Genomic DNA, 18,338 nt, shown 5'->3' with positions numbered 1-18,338 from the left:
GGTCGATAATCCAAATAAACTTATTCTGTAAGGTATATAACCTACGTGTACTACCATGCCGAAGCTTGTTTTTAAAAGGGTATTATCACCTGATAAACAGACCATGCACTATTTGGTAAGTCTTGGGTCTCAAATTTTCCTTCTCGCTGCTTACGCATTCGATACGTTTAGAATTCGATGGAAAGAGAATGTTACTTATTGCTCTAAGCTTCATGGCACGAGTTAGAATAATTCCTGATGCCTCCATCGGAAAGCAACACATCGATAACGACTAGCTTTACATCTTCCTCCTCCATTGAGACTAGGCGTACTCGGTAGAATGGGAAACAACACACGAGTTCGAGTGATTTCGAGAACACGGCTCTATTGCACGATCTAGAGTTGAAAGAAGTGAGACAATCTTAAATGTCTTGGTGTCAATCGTTTATATGTGTGGCGCGCACACACATATAAAAGTGACCCCACTGGACACGGTTTCATAGACTCCCTAAGACACTTGAACCTAGGCTCTGATACCAAGTTTTGTCACGCCCCGAACCATGGCCTGGGCGAAACACGGCACTCGGTGCCATACTGCATGTGACCGAGCGAACCACATGGCTTGCTGAATCATCATGAGGCATAAATGAGCGAAAATATAGCATGAACGTGATGAGCTTTTATAAAACATGAGATGTCATAATAATTTAATGAAATACTTGTTTAAATCATGAATGCGGAAATAACGTGAGTGTGCCAAAATGGCTATACGACTCCGAATGTCGACATAACATAACCGACTTGTCTAGTCTATGAAACCTCTACCATGAGTCTGACTGGAAAACACACTTACTGGGACAAGGCCCCCAGCATACCTTAGATGCATAACTAATCATAAAACAAAAGTTGACTAAACCCCGAATGAGATGGGGCTCACCAATAAGCCGATACGAGCAAATCCTACTGAGCAGATGTGGCGTCCTGTAAATACGTACCTGCATCGTGAAATGCGAGCCCCGGCAACAAAGGGGACGTCGACATTGAATGTAATCGGTATGTAAAGCAACCGAATGAAATAACATGGGACATGAAATAACATGATAAGAATCGAAATTGAAAACCCGGGATACGAACATGAGTACGAGTATAAGCATGGATACATATATATATATAACATACGTAAAACATGATAAGTAGAGAGCATTTCATAAACCGACCATGTGATATCACCACGTGGGTACGTGGAGTCCGGTACCTCGCCGACTCGACCAGAGCCCCATACCTTGCCAGGGTATGAGGTGGTATCGTGCCCGATGGATCCATTCAAGTAAAGTTAAGGTATCGTCCTATCCGGGGGAGCGATCCTTGTCCTACGGGCTACGTAGTTTCAGGCTATCTGAGCCTTCTCGGTAATTCGTGCAACTCCCAAAACATGAACATAATATAGTTGGCTAAGAAGCCCATGATTTTCGTGAATTAACTTGTACTTGTCTTGTAATCATGATTTCACGAAATAACTTGTAAATATGGTTTCATAAAATAACTTGTATTTAGCATGTATGTATCTTGAGTCATGGTATGAACATAGTTATAAAATACAATTGCATGAAAACTTGTAGACATATAGGATATTCATGAAATAAGCATTTTTATTCAAAAACATGCATGCAAGAACCCATGGAATACAAGATATGGGTTTTCATAGATTACGGACGGATTCTCAATAATCATAAAGAAATATTAAGAACACAATGATGGAATTATAACAATTCATACATAATATAATCATGGACATGGACCTAGGGTTATCATGAGCATGGTATTGAAACCCTAGTTTTGTATTGAAACCCTAGTTTAGTAGAGAAATCATAATTTTATGGATTTTGAGGTGTGGGGAAGAACAATGATGTTCCCACACGTAGATAGTAACTCTACATACCTTAATTGCTCCAAAACTTGAATTAAAGACTTGAGCTTTGAAGAAGATTTCCAAAATCTTGAGTTCTTGAACCTTGAGATGGGTTTTCTTGAAAACCCTAGTTTTAGAATGATAATTTCTTGTTTAGATTACAAGGATAGATGTTAGAATTGAGTTGGAATAATTAGAATAGGCTTACCTTGGTGTTCTTGATGAAGGAGAGGGTAGAAGTCGTTCTAGGGCTTGAAGGAGTGAAAAATAATGATTAGAACTGATATGGACGAATATATACTGTTCGGGAAAAATAAATTTTTGGCCCAAGAAATACTGGCCGTATTTCAAAATACGGGCCGTATTTTGAAATACTAGCCGTATTTTGAAATATGGACAAGACTGCCCATCTCGTTCAAGTAAAATGGCCATAACTTCTTGCACAGATGTCCGTTTGACCCCCGTAAGATACCGTTGGAAAGGTATTTCAATGCTCTACAACTTTCATCAAGGAAGTTTTCTCAAATTCCAAACACGTTTTGAAATACGAGCCGTAAAGTGAAATACGGTCCGTATTTAACCATATGGCCTCAAAATGTCAAATTCCGTAATGTTCGTAAATTCTTGGTTTCGAGTTTCGGCATCGTTCATGGGCGTAAATTGGAATACGACCACTGTTCATGGGCGTAAACCACCATATCACGACTGAACGGAAAAATATCAATTCCCACATTCTTTATCTGATTTTTCGAGTCTAGGATCATGGTTAAAGCTTAGGTCAAAGATACGGGGTGTTACATCACCCCTGCTTCTCCTTCAAATTCTAATGTCGAGAAAAACTTGGGAAAATTCAGAATCAAGCGAGTCTTTTTGACTCAAACAATGAGAGCTTTAATATGTATGTTCAGGTGATTCTCTTTATTGAATGCATCATGTTTTACTCTGTAATTTTAATTATTATTCTACGGTAAATATTGTAATTGTATGTGGAGTTTTTGTTGGAAACATGTAAGGGTATTAACTTCCAACAATGGTATGTTGGAATCGAAATGCCAAATTGACTATATTATTAGTTTTTCACCCCCTCTTTCCCTTAATTTTTCAATAATCTTCATTTTCTTTTATCTTTTGAAAAAACGTCTTTTCCAGTACTTTTAGATTTGTATTTTTGTTGTGGGTTTATTGATTCTTAGTGTGAGTTATCAACTAAGCTTTCTTTTAGTTTTCCCTTACCCTTTCTTATCCAATTAAAAAAGTTTAGTGATTTGATATTAAAGGCACAAGTTGCAAAATAAAGCCTCAGTTTGCACTTAATTGAAGTAGTTGATATATCTAACTCATCATTCATCTTTCTGTGTTCACGGTATAAATTGAAGTAATTTGATATTTACATCTATAACGCACTTCCTCACATCACATGTACACGCATATTCTTTTTACATAATATATGGCTAAACTTGAATCGAGTATGTGTCGATCATCTAATCTAAAAGATTAAGCTATTATAAAAATTACGATTTTAATTACGTAATTATGTCTTAAGCCATTGTGGCGTATCTCCAAACTCATCATGTTAGTTTCTTGTGCAGAAAGACAAAGCATCAGTTCTTTGAGTACACTAGAATACTTAAGTTCTTTGAAAGCTCAAGTGGAAGAACTTAGTAAAAAGAATGAAATGCTGGAAGCACAAGTTAATAAACCTCAGATGAATTCAGATGTCATTAGCTCTTCATTATCTAATGGAAATGAAAGGGCAGGTGTAGAGATATAAGCATCTTGGATTTGGTCACTCGTTTGCTGGAATTCTTAAAAACTGACAACAATGTAAGCTTAGGGTCATGAGTAGCAACAAACACCAGGACGATGGCTCAACACAATCAGTAACTCGCATAACTTTGAGAATTAGAATTGAGGCACACATATTTTTCTTTCCAAAACTAACTTTAACTGATGAACTTAACTGAGTCTGAGACATTAATTAGCTTACATTTTGTATAATAGATTGTGATTCTTCCTTGTGCTAATATATTGAGTCTTTTTTTGTGCTCCAGTTCCTCCTGATAAGCTTACCGTAAAAGGCCATAAGAGCTGGGACAAAATGAGAATTTTAACAAGAGAAGAGGTGTTGAAGCTAGTATATCCTGATTGACATATTGAGATTCATACATAGCCTATCTTTGCTGCAAAGGTCCACAAGAAGTGTCCTAGCCTATCTTTGTTGCAAAGGTCCACAATTGACATCCTGATGGTTTAACTTATGAATTGTAAAATGAGGAGTCTTCTTCAGGATTTTGTCTATAGAAACTAGGTAGCATGGTCATGCAATTTTGTAAGAAGACAATTTTGTAAGAAGATAGATGATCTCTTAACAAATTATTGGAGGTTAGGCTTGATGTCCCCCTCCTCTTGTACTTAGGGGTGTTCATGGTTCGGTTTGGGTCGGTTATTGATTAAAACTGTAACCAAACCAATTTAGTCGGTTTTTAAATGTCTAAAACCATAACCAAACCAAATAAAATAATAACCACCGGTTTGATTCGATTTTTCAGTTTATGACTAACAGCCATGAGACTTATCAGTAAAACATTAAAAAGTTGAAAAAAACATGTTTTTTTTTATTGGTTCAAACGATAACTTTTATTTATAGTTTAAGGTGAAACATACATCATAGAAACATTTTCACTACTCAAGTTACAATGGGAGTAAATGGTTAAGGCAACAACTCCCCCATTACATTAAGTAACATTCTTTCATCTAGAAATCACGGATCTAAAAACAATCATGTGAAATAAGTAGACCAAAATCAAAAATCAATGATTAAAAGGTATAAAATATTTATAATTATTTATGAAAAACTACTATTATACATATAAATAATTATAAAATTTATGTATATAATTTATCGGTTTGGTTCGGTTATTTATTCAGTTATTTTTTAATAGAATCATAACCAAAGCAAATATTATCGATTTTTAAAATTTAAAACCAAACCAAATGTCGATTTTTTTATTCGGTTTGGTTAAATTTCCGGGCCGTGAACAGCCCTACTTGTACTCATCTAAATTGTGTTTAATGTAATAAAGGATATTCATTGTTTGTTCCAAAGACTGATGTGCAAAAAGATTTTGTGATCTGATATATAATGGCTTGTTTCATTGTTGTATCCTTACATAACTCAAAAAGTCATAAGCAACAAAAAATGATATATAGTATCTTTTGTTCCAATGAGCAGAAGGATCTCTGATAGCTGGATCACCTCATAGCTTCTTTCTCCATCCTTTTGGTATCCTACAACAAATAGATTATTTTTTAATTTTTTTCGGACACATTATGAATACCTAGCAATTTAGCAAAAAGATATAAGACATAATGAAACTAATACTTGTTGGGAGATTGAGATATTGGAATTTCAATTGTTTTCCTTTTGAGTGGACAGTTTCTTGAGTCATGACCTGTTCCACCACAATTAGGAACATGGCAATACCTTGGTCGTTTAACGGCTTCAACGCTACCAACTGGCCTTTTTTCTGTTTTTCTTCCTTTTGTCTGAGATTGTTGGGGATTTTCAATGTGAAAATCGTCATCTGAAGACTTGTCGTTTATGGATTGACTAGAAATAGCATGTTCGTGATCTTCAATAGTGTGTTCACTCTCAGGAAGACATTGAACAATTTGTAGGACTCTTTCTAGTTCTTTTTTAGCACATTCAGGACTCCCTTTTGTCTTCATTGATTCAAGACCCAAATATTTGATTATGGACTGAAAAACTCTGGAACTCATTAGCGTCACTACAAGAGTTCATCGTATGAGTAAACTTTAAAACCAAGGAATTTTCTTGTCTCCATCTAGCCAACAAGTACTTCTCAGGTAACGTGAAATAGTTATGAGCAGTAAGTACTCGAATAGAATGCCTGCACAAAATTCCTGAAAATTCAAACTCTTGACAAGAACACTGAACAACTTCCTCTAATTGATTCCAATAAACGGATCGTCCACCATCCATTTTGCTATAGTGTCGCACAATATATGAATCATCAGCATTTGGAAATAGACCATACTCCACAGAAAGTATCATCTCATCTTGTAACAACTTAAAGGCAAAAGGTGTAAGGACTTTTGATGCATGTTTCTCCATTGGCATGAAAACCTTAATTTGAGGATTGTACTACTTTTGCCGCATCATTGCCTCTTCAAGAAAGATAATTTCTTATGCTGACAACAGCCCCAACTTGCTTAACAAATTCTTTTAAACTTGTTCGGGCATGTAAAAATCTCTTCAAATAAGCATTATTTGATTCAGAGCGGCTTGTCGTTGTCATTCCAGCAAAAAAATATCCCTTCAAATATGGAAATGCCCATGATGCACGATTTGCATATAGCAATTTGATATGCCTATCTGATTCAAGATCAAACTTAGCAATTAATTCGTCCCACTGATGTTCAGATTCGTCAATGCTGCCGAGCTCATAAAGCTTGTGAAAGTCAGATTTAAATTGGAAATACCTTGAAAGGATAAAAGAAAACTAAGTAGGAAACTTAGATGTAATATGCCAGATACAAAAGGCATGTTTTGTATGCGGCAACTCATTAGCAATAGCTTCTGTCAAACCAAGATCTTGATTGGTTAAAATGGTTTGTGGATGTTTTCCATTCATACAAAACTCTGCGAAATAAATACACATTAGCAATAAATTAAGAAAATTAAAGAGAAGATTTTGAAGAATAAAATTATGTATTACCTTTAATGCCCAAGAAAAAGAAGATGCTTTCTTATTTTGTAAGAGAACACAACCAAAGAAAGTAGAATTTCCATGATTGTTTACACCAATCTAAACTCCTGGTGGCATCTCATAGCGATTTAATTGATAAGTAGTATAAAAAACAACTACATCTCCAAAAAGTTCATAAGCATGAATAGAGTCCCCAAATGCCCAAATGATATGCTCAAGTCTTTGACATGTATCAACTGTGAAATCATATTGGAAATCAACATCTTTGTCTTTCAAACTCTTGCATACTTTTAGTAGCTCCAAAGCATCATATTCAGTATTGGTAGAACTTTTTGATTGGAGAAAGTTCTTGATATCTTTTTCTGTGAAAGGCAATTGGCCTACATTGACACCCTTTTCTAACTCAAGCACTCTTCTAATTAAGCTCGTCAACAACCGGCTTTTTTTTGCAAGAAGTGTAATCCGCTTTTGATCAATAATGTCAATATTTCGATAAGCAGGAAGAAATCTTACCTAATTTTCATTCAATAATATATGGTTGTGGACATTATCAAAATGCACCACTACCCAGTGAGGGATACCATCAATCATATCTTTAGCAATAAACATCTTGGCGTTACAATTGCATCTGGAAGATTTTCTATCTCGTTGTCGTTCATTTTCTGCAATCTTTTGAGAATGAGGACTACCAGCTCGATGACAAACATAATCCGTCTTATAAATTCCCATAGGATGCTCTTCACTTCCCAATATTCGGTCACGTCTGATTAAGAAACCAACTTTTTTAGCAAAATTAACATAGCAATTATAGGCCTCATCGTCACTATTAAATACTTTGCCTTTGTGCAAATCACCATTACTAATATCAATATTTTCGTGCCGAAGTTCTTCATTTGATATTTCAGTACTTCCCACAACTATGTCTTCATTAACATGACACCCATTATCACCATATGGACAATGACTTCTTAAAACTCCTACTGTAGAATCCATGAAAATCTGTTATGTCACACCCTAACTTTTAATAGGGCATGATGGGCACCCGACCCTTACTTAGGGCCGAGCGAACCCGCTGGTTCTCGTTATACTCATAATCTTCTTGGACTCTTAAATCATGAAATGAGTGCATAATGAAAGCTTTTCAAAAATATGCTTTTCGTCTTTCTCAAATCAAGTAAAGTCGTAATCATATGAAATTTGTAACATAATGCATAATGATACATCGACTTACGCAGCCGCTTACAAGATCGACATGTTATATACGTGACTATGTCGCAAAGTCTCTAACATAAATCAAGATACCATAACATAGATACTCGACTCGCAACACTACGGAAGGAAATGAAGCTCGCCAATCCAAATTTTAACATCTTCTACTAATATCTCTACTTATCCGTATACACCGCGTGGCATGAAACGCGGCGTCACACAAGGGACGTCGATACGAATAATGTACGAGTATGTAAGGCATGAATAACAACATAATATAGATCTGGAAGGTAACATGGAATAAGAGAGATAACCTGTCATCTGGATGCCTCATAAGGCGGATGTCATGCATGCTCAGCTTTAAAAAAAAAAAAAAATCTTTTCTTACATACATATATATAATATCATCATTATAACGTACCCGGCCTTTTCAGGACTCGGTGTGTAACGTACCCGGCCCTTTCGGGACTCGGTGTGTAACGTACCCGGCCCTTTTGAGACTCGGTGTGTAACGTACCCATCCCTTTCGGGACTCGGTGTGTAATACCAACTGATCAATGGTTGCACATTAGGTGCCGTTCCCGACCGACTATAGCGCGGCTCGGTGTAGTAAAATACATACATATATATATAAAACACGCATGAGAGCCAAATAAAAGCTACGACTCTATCGGAGTGACGTAAGGTCGGTAACCTCCGATTTATATTATGGAGCAATCATCATCGCTATATCTCACCTTGAAGGAACAATTATTATAAGGTGAGATCAACAACAATGAATAAAATCGACATAATCATGAAATAATCTCACTAATCTCATAACAGTATTAACATCATAAGATTTGGAATTTCTAGAATTAAAATCATCATCACCATAATCATCATATTGTAAAAACATGTCCGTTGTTGTTGTCATAAAAGCTTATAGAATCATAAATCTTTGACTCGGAAAATAGGGACATTTTGGAAAATATTTATGGATTATCAAGAAAGAAGTCATGCCTTTGAATCATGAACTCTATGAATCATGAATTTCTAGCTTTTGAGAATAAGAATATTCTTGGAAAACATTTATGGATTCACATAAAGTGGATCAGGAACATTTGGAAAACACCTATTGGATTCATAAGAAAGGAATCATGCCTTTAGAAGAAAGGGACTAGCCTTAACATACCTTTGGAGCTTACTCTCCGACTTTCCAACTTGCTTCCTGTCGCGCGATTTATTTAGGATCGTTCGTCATCTCATAATCTACATAGGCAATCATTCGTATTATCATTAGGCTCATTGTCACACTCTTATCTTAAGTCTCTAAATAAAATCCTTTTAAGGTCTCCGAAATTTAGACAAAGATCTCCCCTATTTATAGGCCTAGCCCGAATTCTCAATACCAATAATCAACAACCAATAACAACAACAGAAACAACAACAACCTCATTACTACCAAAATATTCCATCAAATACTCCACATGATATTTTCTCCAACTCCTCCACAAACGAAATTGCTACATAATTATTTCATAAATTTATCTCCGTAAATAAGCCTTAAATGATACCAAAAGAGAAAGATTCATACCTTACTTCCGCTAATACCGTGATATCTCCAATACTTGCCTTACTCCCAAGCCACAAATTCACCGCAACACAATATTATAATCGTAACTATGCGCCGGCGAAACCCGAATTCGGAGATTTTTACTTAACTCGCGTTGAAATTTAATGGAGGGAAGATTGGAGAACTTTCTAGAATTTTTGGGAAATTTTTTTTGGGGTGGTTTCTTGGCTGAAAATGATGGGTTAAACCCTTTATAGTTGCTCCAAAGTCGACCAGTTGTGCCATCGTTCACCGCCTTACTATAGCAGTACTGTTCATCCGCGAAAATTATTTCGAGACCTAAAACTTTTATACACCGATCTCTTTATTTGCATACTTGGATATGTCCAAAACTCCATACAGTCTGTATAACTTATTCAAAGATCCCAAACTTAGCAAAACTTATTTTTTTTTTCCGATTCGTTTAACCTCCAACCTTCGCGGCACTTACTTGTCACTTGTTGAACATAACATAAACACTTATAACTTCAAACATAATCCTGTCCTTTGAGCTTATGTGACTAACCTATGATGCAACTTAACGCACGAAAATACGGGATGTAACATGTTAAGAATTTGCATTATTTAAAACCATTAATAGGAAAAAGTTATTCAATAAAGCAATCACTATAGCAAGGGAAACTAGAGGCATTTTAAATATCCTATTCTAACTTTTTGAATCTACAGGGTGTGACCTTAATATATTATACTCTTTTCTGTCCAACAATATGACGAGAATAAGCAATTACTTCAAAAATGAAAAATTAAAATGTAAAGCATTACAATTTTCATTCTTCAGTCAGAAGATGAACGTTAATAAAATTTTGAACGAAAGTTAACTTTTTTATATAGTATCATGCTCTATCAAAAAAATAAACAAGCAAATGAAACATTTTACACCATAATCGTCACCAGATGAAAAGGAACACTTAAGTTCTTACCTTTAGATATGGAAGAGGAGATCCTTAAAATCTTTTTCAGAGATGGACAAATCCCATAGAACTAAAAAAAAATCATAGCTGCTGGAGGGCTTCCCGCCAGAGCTTTCAATTGAGAGCCAAGGAAAGATTGGGGTCTAATGTTTGGAGGGAAATTGGGGATTTTGACGGAAAGACCAAAATACCGCTCTGAAAGTCTCTACTTTAATTATTTAGGTACGGACTTACAGGACGACAGATCTGCTCAGTAGGATCATCCATGTATCAGCTTTTAGTGAGCCCCATCTTCTTCGGGGTTTAGTCATTATTTACTTTCATGTTAGTTATGCAATTAAGGTACGCTGGGGGCATTGTCCTAACAAGTATGTTTTACAGTCCAGACTTATGTTAGGGGTTTCATAGACTAGTTAGTAATGTTATGTCAGATAGTCAGAGTCATATAGCCATCTTTGGCTCGTTATTTATGACAATCCGCATTTATGTCTTAAATCAGTACTTTCATTATTATTATGAAATCTCATGTTGTTAAGGCTTACCAGGTTTTAAGTTATATTACGCTCATGTTTATATCTCATGATGATTCAGCAAGCCATATGATTCGCTCGGTCACATGCAGTAAGGCACCGAGTGCCATGTTACACCTAGGCCATGGTTCGGGGTGTGACACAAATGATGATGATGATAAAGAAATTTCTGAGCAAAGAAAGGGGCAAAAGAAAAGGAGCGGAAAACAAAGAGTCACACCAGTAGGGGATGATAAATCTAAATTCTCAAAGAAAAGGAAAAGTTTAAGCAGTGAGGAATCTAGTTCCTCAAAGAAACAGAGAATAGGCAAATCCATTGCTCAGAGTGAAAATGAAAGACGGGAAAATCTAAAGAAGTAAAAAGTATTACTTAGTAGGGTGGTCAACCTGGAAATTGCTGACAAATTTGGAATGAGGAAATTGCTTGAAATTATTGATTTTCAAAAATGGAGTCATCTGTTTGCTCTACCAATTCCAAATATTTACAAGGCAAAGGTATTTGAGTTCTTTGAAAATCTCTACTATTCTGACGACCATGTCACCCTTATTGCATCTGTCAATGGAACAAATTTTGAGTTAACCGAAGATTAGAATACTCAAGGTTCCCACTGAAGGAATAAGGACCATCATTGGGACTGCTTCAAACAACTTTAAGGTCATGATTGCCCAAAACATGGTTGACAATGCAGGTGCCAGGGCAAGACTTCTGAAGGAAATGAAAGCAGAGTATCGACTCATGTTTGAGTTGGTCAACAAAGCGCTGCTTCCAAAGGCTGAGGATCGCACCATTGCCTCCATCGGAGACCTGGTGCTTATAGAAGCATTAGCCATTTTTCAACCCATCAACCTTCCTGCAATCATGATAGAGCACATAATTAAGGTGTTGAATGCACCAGAAGGAAAACATGGACTTTCCTATGGTTTCTTTCTGACCAAAGTATTTGAGCATTTCACGGATAGAACTGACAAAGATACCAACGGATCCAAGAAACACATTTATCCATGGAAACTCTAGAAGAGTGTGATTGCATACCCAAGAAAGGTGGCGTTGGAAGCACCTCCACAATCTCGACTCTGTTTGAAGCACGGGAAAGGATGACTGCTAAACTACAAAGGGCCAAGGCTGAGAATGTACTTCTTCAGGCTCGATTAACCAAAAGAGAGAAAAAAGTTGGGTCCCAAGATGCCTTGAACGCTGCAAGAACTGAGATCAAGCGGCTCAAAACAGAAAATGAGAAATTAACTCTGAAAGTGGATGTGCTCAAAGACCAGATGCTTCAGGACCAACGCGTCATCAGTAAACGCATGGACAAACTTCTCAATGCTCTGGCCTCCCAAAATCCTTAGCCTTCCCATAATTCATATCCCTCTTTCTATGCTCTCCCGTTCTGATCTCACATGTTTTGACTGACATTTGGCACTTCTGACTTTTTCTGTTATGCACTTTCTGCTCTGACTACTATGTTTTGATAATAAATTGATTGTTTTGGACTTTTGGGCATTCATTTTGTTTTATGTCTGATAAAATTGCCTGTCTAATAATTCATTGATTTTTTTTGTGTTGATCTTATGGCCTTGAGTTAGCAATCCTGCACTCAGTTTCCTTTTCGATGATGCCAAAAGGGGAATTAATGAGATTGGATTAATTCATTAATCTTTGGTTGATTGCTTGTTTTATGGTGGTTGTTGTTATGGCCTGGTTCTCAAGGGAAACAAGTGGGGATCTGGTCCTCAGAGGGAATAAAACTTATATGTTTGTCATCATCAAAAGGGGGAAATTGATAAGCCATGCTACCTTGTGTTTTGGTGTTTTGATGATTTGACAAACATACACAAGGAACTAGGTACGTGATAGAAAGGCCAGGTCTCCTAAAGTGTCATGCCACTGTAGCAATGCAACAGAGCAGCATACAATAACAGAGTTGCTTTATGGGTTGTCACCTTCACTGTTCCTCTACATATTCAAACATCATGCTAAAGTGAAGTTTTGATTCTTGCAAAACCCGGAAATCGTTTAGATCCAAAAGTGCAAGTCTCCATACATCAAGGTGTGCTCAAGAACAAAGCTTCAACAAATCCAAGGACCAGTTCTCCTACAACTTAAGCTGCATTAAGTCCTAGCAGTGTTAAGTCTCTGTTTATTTGTTCTTAAATTTGTAAACCTACTCTTCTCAAAGGAAGTTGTAGTAGGTACTTTGAATTCTCAGTAGTTTTGTGTAGGTAGTTTACCTTCATTCTATTTAAGTCTTCACCCTTGGCTAGAGTTAGTCAAGGTGTATTGAGTGTGTTTGGGAGGTAGTCAAACAATGTTGAATTCTCAAAGGTCGTCATTGTAGGAAGTGAATCTTCACAATGTTTGAGTGGCTTTGACCATAGGGGTAGTGTAGATGTATTAGTGGCTTGGGTAGAGATAGTCAAGAGTTCCTTGCGATAGATAGGGAGTCTTTGTAAGGGTGAAGGGATTATGTGAGTTAATTCCCGATCGCAAGATTTGTCTGAAGTTGCTCGGTGTAGTGGAGTTAAAATCCTACGTGGTAGTCGTGATTTTTAATCCTCGAGCCCGCGAGTTTTCGACCGGAAATTTCTTGTGTTATCTACTCAACGACCGCATCGTAAACCAGAAACAACTAGGTCTCTCATATATTGTTTGGTGGATGCATAGCATTTTAACAAGCGTACTATAAGATCTATATATTAGTATGTATTTACCATCCAAGGTGCATATAACCAGTATGAACGAGAATTTTCTTCCGCTTGAAAGAGCCTCTTGAGATCACCATTTCTTCTCGTATTACCTTGAAAGCATGAACCACATATGAAAAAGTAGAAATTGAATAAAAACAAAAGATCACATGCACAATTATGAGAACAAAACGAAAATAGTTACCTCTAAAAGGAGAGGAGCTCAACAATATAAGTTAAGCAGACAGAATTCAGCTATTGGTGTGATTTTTGTCTTGTTTCAAACGATAGGTCCACTTCATCAGATGACATATTGATATTGCAAATGTGGTCCAATTCTCTCGATCTACCTTCGATATGTATGAATCTATTACATGGCATATCATGATACCGTAATAACCGCTCTTACCCAACATTCGCAAACCTTCCTCCCTATATATCTTCGTCTCTATATCCCTCTTCTTCCTATATATAGGGACAACTCTTTCTCAACCTTTCTCATGAGTTAAATAATCCATTGAAGCAATAGAAATAACTATTATATAAGAGCAAAGCACTACACTTAACTTCTCCACTTGGATGGAGAATATTTCTTGTTCCATCCTTTACTTTCTTCTCTTTCTTATAGCTCTTCGCTTATACTATCATATTTCATCAAAGAAACTAAAACGGAAAAACTTACGAAAATTAAAGCTGCCTCCTGGTTCAATGGGCTGGCCGTACGTGGGGAAAACACTCCAACTGTACTCTCAAGACCCAAAAGTCTTCTTTGCTAACAAACAAAAAAGGTTCGCTTAATTCAAATAAAAGAATATTCATCAGTTGATTAAAAACATACTGAACTAACCATATACTCATTCTATTTCAAATATTTGTTTACAGGTATGGCGATGTATTCAAAACACGCATTCTTGGGTACCCTTGTGTTATGTTAGCTAGTCCTGAAGCTGCCAGATTCGTGCTGGTAACTTACGCGCACTTGTTCAAACCAACGTACCCTAAGAGCAAAGAGAGGTTGATTGGCCCTTCTGCTTTGTTCTTTCACCAAGGAAACTACCATTCTCGACTAAGGAAGCTGGTTCAGAGCTCGTTATCTCCTGAAGTTCTTCGTAAACTAGTTACTGATATCGAGGCCTTGGCCGTTTCTTCCTTGGAGTCATGGGCGGAAAATAACAAAGTCATCAATACATTCCGTGTGATGAAGAAGGTTTGTTACTAGCTAGTAACTCGTGCTACTTGTCAAATGTGAAACCATCGCATCTAAAAAGCTTAAACTGTTAAAGAAAGATACGCTTTTAAATTACTTAATCATATCTTCAGATGGGCTTACCACAAGATTATAATCAATAGATCAGTCTAACACGTGAATCTCATGGACATGTTACAGTTCTCCTTTGAAGTAGGTATTCTTACTATATTTGGTCAGCTGGATGCTAAGTACAAAGAGGAGCTCAACAAAAACTATTCCATAGTAGAAAAAGGCTATAATTCTTTCCCTACGAACTTACCCGGAACTGCTTATTACAAAGCTATGGTGGTAAGTAAAGCTTCTATAATTCATTTCCTACGAACATAGCTGAAACTGCTTATAAAAGCTTTATGCTGAACTTGTCTGTTATTGTCAAAGGCGAGGAGGAAGCTTAATCAGATTCTCAGTGAAATAATATGTGAAAGGAAGGAGAAAAAAACAGTAGAGAAAGATCTCTTGTGTCATCTGTTGAATTACAAAGATGAGAAAAGACAGACTTTAACAGAAGATCAAATTGCTGACAATATCATCGGGGTACTCTTCGCAGCCCAGGACACAACAGCTAGTGCTCTAACATGGATTCTCAAGTACCTCCATGATGACCAGAAACTTTTAGAAGCTGTCAAGGTATTGTGTGTAGATTCCTCTTGGTTCCTACCTAGTTTTGTTCTTTCTATCTATTGATCAGTTAAACTTCTACACAATGAAAAGACGTTTTGCACTATCGAACACTATAACAAAATATGCTTTTAGCGGCAATTAATTTGCGGCAATAACTCAATTGCCGCTAATTATATTCTAGAATCAATTATTACCGGCAATACCAAACTTTAGCCCCAACAATAAATGCCGCTAAAGGCTTAAACGACCTTAGATCTAATGGCGTTAACCAATTGCTGGTAAATGTTTTAGCGGCAATATAAAAGGAAAATATATTGCCACTAAAAGCCTCTTTTGGTGTAGTGGAAGCACCTCAAAAGAACTACAAGTAATCATTCATAATAAGCAGAATTTGATGGCCTACTATAATAGGCTAAAAATGTACTTTAGTTTTAAAAGAATTTACACTATCAGTGTACATATGGTAAATCCCTTTCTATTTTCCATCTACATTAGTACTTCTAGCATGTATTACTGCGAGTCCCGGCAGGTGATCTTTGATCCCAGATTTTAAAAAATATTCCTTTCAAGTGCAGGCAGAACAAAGAACAATTTATGAATCAAATGAAGGAGGAAAGAACCCGTTGAGATGGGCTCAAACAAGAAATATGTCACTAACTTACAGGGTAATCTTTTCTTCTTAGAATAAATTATAATTATACTCACAGCTTCAGGAAAAGAAAATCCCTCACATCAGCTAGGAAAACTTCAATTGCAGGTCATTTTAGAGAGCTTAAGGATGTCTAGCGTTATATCTTTCACCTATAGAGAAGCTGTGGTTGATGTACAATACGACGGTAAGGCAGCAATTATTAATTATAGGTTACTGCAGATATATATATACAGATGGACACACATCTATAAACTCAGCACTCCCATAGGAATGCTCTGATTATCTATTTTACATGGACTCGACTATTATGTATCCAATATTAGTATGTGTGAGTATTTAGTATAGATACTTGTAGTTTGTTTACTACCCTTCCGTCATTTTATATATGAGGGTTTGATTGGACATGAAAATGTATATAACATAGCAAAAGTTAGGCGTTACTTCGTTTGCCATGAGTAGTAAACATATCTTTAATGCAGGTTACTTGATTCCAAAAGGTTGGAAGGTCATGCCACTATTTAGAAACATTCATCACAATCCAGAATTTTTTGCCGACCCTCGAACTTTTGATGCTTCCAGATTTGAGGTATGTGGTGATGGATTACTAGCAAAGTGCGTTTCAATTATCCACCTGTCTAAAACTTTAAAAAATGAAAATTTGGTTTACCCAATTTTTTTATGTGGTGCCTGATGGATGCAGGTTGCTCCCAAGCCCAATACCTACATGCCATTTGGCAATGGTGCCCATGCTTGTCCAGGAAATGAACTTGCCAAACTGGAGATGCTGATTCTAATTCATCATTTGGTTACCAAATTTAGGTACGATAATGACATCATATTTGCTTCTAGATTCATAACTGCATATTATTTTGAGACCAGAATTTTTAACTTTTTAACAAAATCCATCGTATATTGATATTTAACAACAATAATAATAAAGAAAAACTGCAACTAAAGCAGATCCTAAAGTTTAAAGCAGCAGGTGGGGCATACCATAGCATCATACTTGTTTGTAATAATGGGTACAAACTTAGTGTATAGTCTTTTTAATACTCCGTATTATTTTTTATACAATGAGAGGTGATGCGCTTGTGTTCAAGTGTTGTAGAAATACATCCACCCAACTCCCAACCACATAATTCTAACAAAAATCTAGTAAAAAGAAAAGGATGAGTTTAAAGAAGTTTCTTTGTAGTTTGAGCTCCCCTTATATTTATGTGATGCCACGAGATTCTTTAAAATTTCTATTTTACCTGCACGACCTCCGACATAATTCGGTTTCCTCCAAATGTAGCTACTAGAAGCACGTTAAATATCTCTGTGTTCTAACTTCATTTGAAATTTGTTGTCATGACTTTAATTATTGCAGGTGGGAAGTCGTAGCTTCCAAAGGAGCAGTACAGTATAGCCCATTCCCCATACCTCAGCATGGACTTCCATCTAGGTTCTGGAAGGAACAAGAAGCTTAACAGATCCCTAGAAAACAAGATGCCTCCTGATAAAAGCTAATACTAGCAACAGCAAAAAAAGTAAAAGGCAGAAGATACCTCTGAACTTAGTTTCCAGTTTCTAGTTAAACTCATCCCAGCAACTTTTTTCTTTCCTGGGGTCCATTTTGTTCCCTTTGACGAAATTGTAATAGTATATAATTATTAGTATGTAAAGTCACCACATTTGCTAACAAAGAAAGTCGTATCTTTTCTTCTTCTGGGTAAATTGTAACATAATGTATTCCAGGATTATTACTAGCTCTGTACTATAAGTCTATAACAACAATTACACCCCAATCCCAAAGTTGCAGTTGGTTATATGAATTCTCACAGACCATATTTCTCCATTTAGATTCATCTCAAGCAAATATTATATAAAATAAAATAAAAATGAAAAGTACTAGAGGTTCTCTATATTGGCATAAAAATCTCTGAGGGAGCTAAAGACTCCTAGAAAGCATAGGACCTATAGTAAACGCACTAACAAGACTAAAACATGTTCCAGCTGATTGGTATCACCTACATATATATTTTTTTTCTACCACTGTGCTCTATCTTACACTAAGTCTGTGTGGATCCTAGCTCTATATATTATAATTTGGTGAAAGATGTGATTCATATAAGTTGGAAAAGTACCACCATAGTGGAGTGTTACCAATCAAAAGAAATGATGCTGAATGGAACATTTCTGAGTGCATGGCATTAGAGCACATATATTTACTTCACGTGGGAGTCAGCATCACTGCCCTCAGAAGATCCAA

At 36.3% G+C, this 18,338-nt stretch overlaps 2 protein-coding genes across 2 annotated transcripts; one reads left to right on the top strand and one right to left on the bottom strand.

Moving 5' to 3' along the window:
* Positions 1–6,717: 6,717 nt before the first annotated feature.
* LOC132062198 (putative protein FAR1-RELATED SEQUENCE 10) lies at positions 6,718–7,611 on the bottom strand. Its single transcript, XM_059454818.1, has 2 exons — positions 7,186–7,611; positions 6,718–7,131 (listed from the first exon to the last, which is right to left on the bottom strand). The coding sequence occupies exons 1-2, from the start codon at positions 7,609–7,611 to the stop codon at positions 6,718–6,720; spliced, it is 840 nt and encodes a 279-aa protein (XP_059310801.1).
* A 6,300-nt stretch (positions 7,612–13,911) lies between these two features.
* On the top strand, positions 13,912–17,795 carry LOC132064906 (abscisic acid 8'-hydroxylase 4). The gene is made up of 9 exons (XM_059458074.1): positions 13,912–14,353; positions 14,448–14,772; positions 14,953–15,102; positions 15,193–15,441; positions 16,011–16,100; positions 16,193–16,271; positions 16,567–16,673; positions 16,788–16,906; positions 17,457–17,795. Exons 1-9 carry the CDS (start codon positions 14,145–14,147, stop codon positions 17,554–17,556), a joined length of 1,428 nt encoding a protein of 475 aa, XP_059314057.1. The 5' UTR covers positions 13,912–14,144; the 3' UTR covers positions 17,557–17,795.
* The last annotated feature ends 543 nt before the right edge of the window (positions 17,796–18,338 follow it).

Source organism: Lycium ferocissimum, chromosome 7 (assembly GCF_029784015.1).
Source record: "Lycium ferocissimum isolate CSIRO_LF1 chromosome 7, AGI_CSIRO_Lferr_CH_V1, whole genome shotgun sequence".
NCBI lineage: Eukaryota > Viridiplantae > Streptophyta > Magnoliopsida > Solanales > Solanaceae > Lycium > Lycium ferocissimum.
The sequence above is the reverse complement of the archived record's forward strand: the minus strand, read 5'-3'. Positions and strand labels throughout refer to the sequence as shown.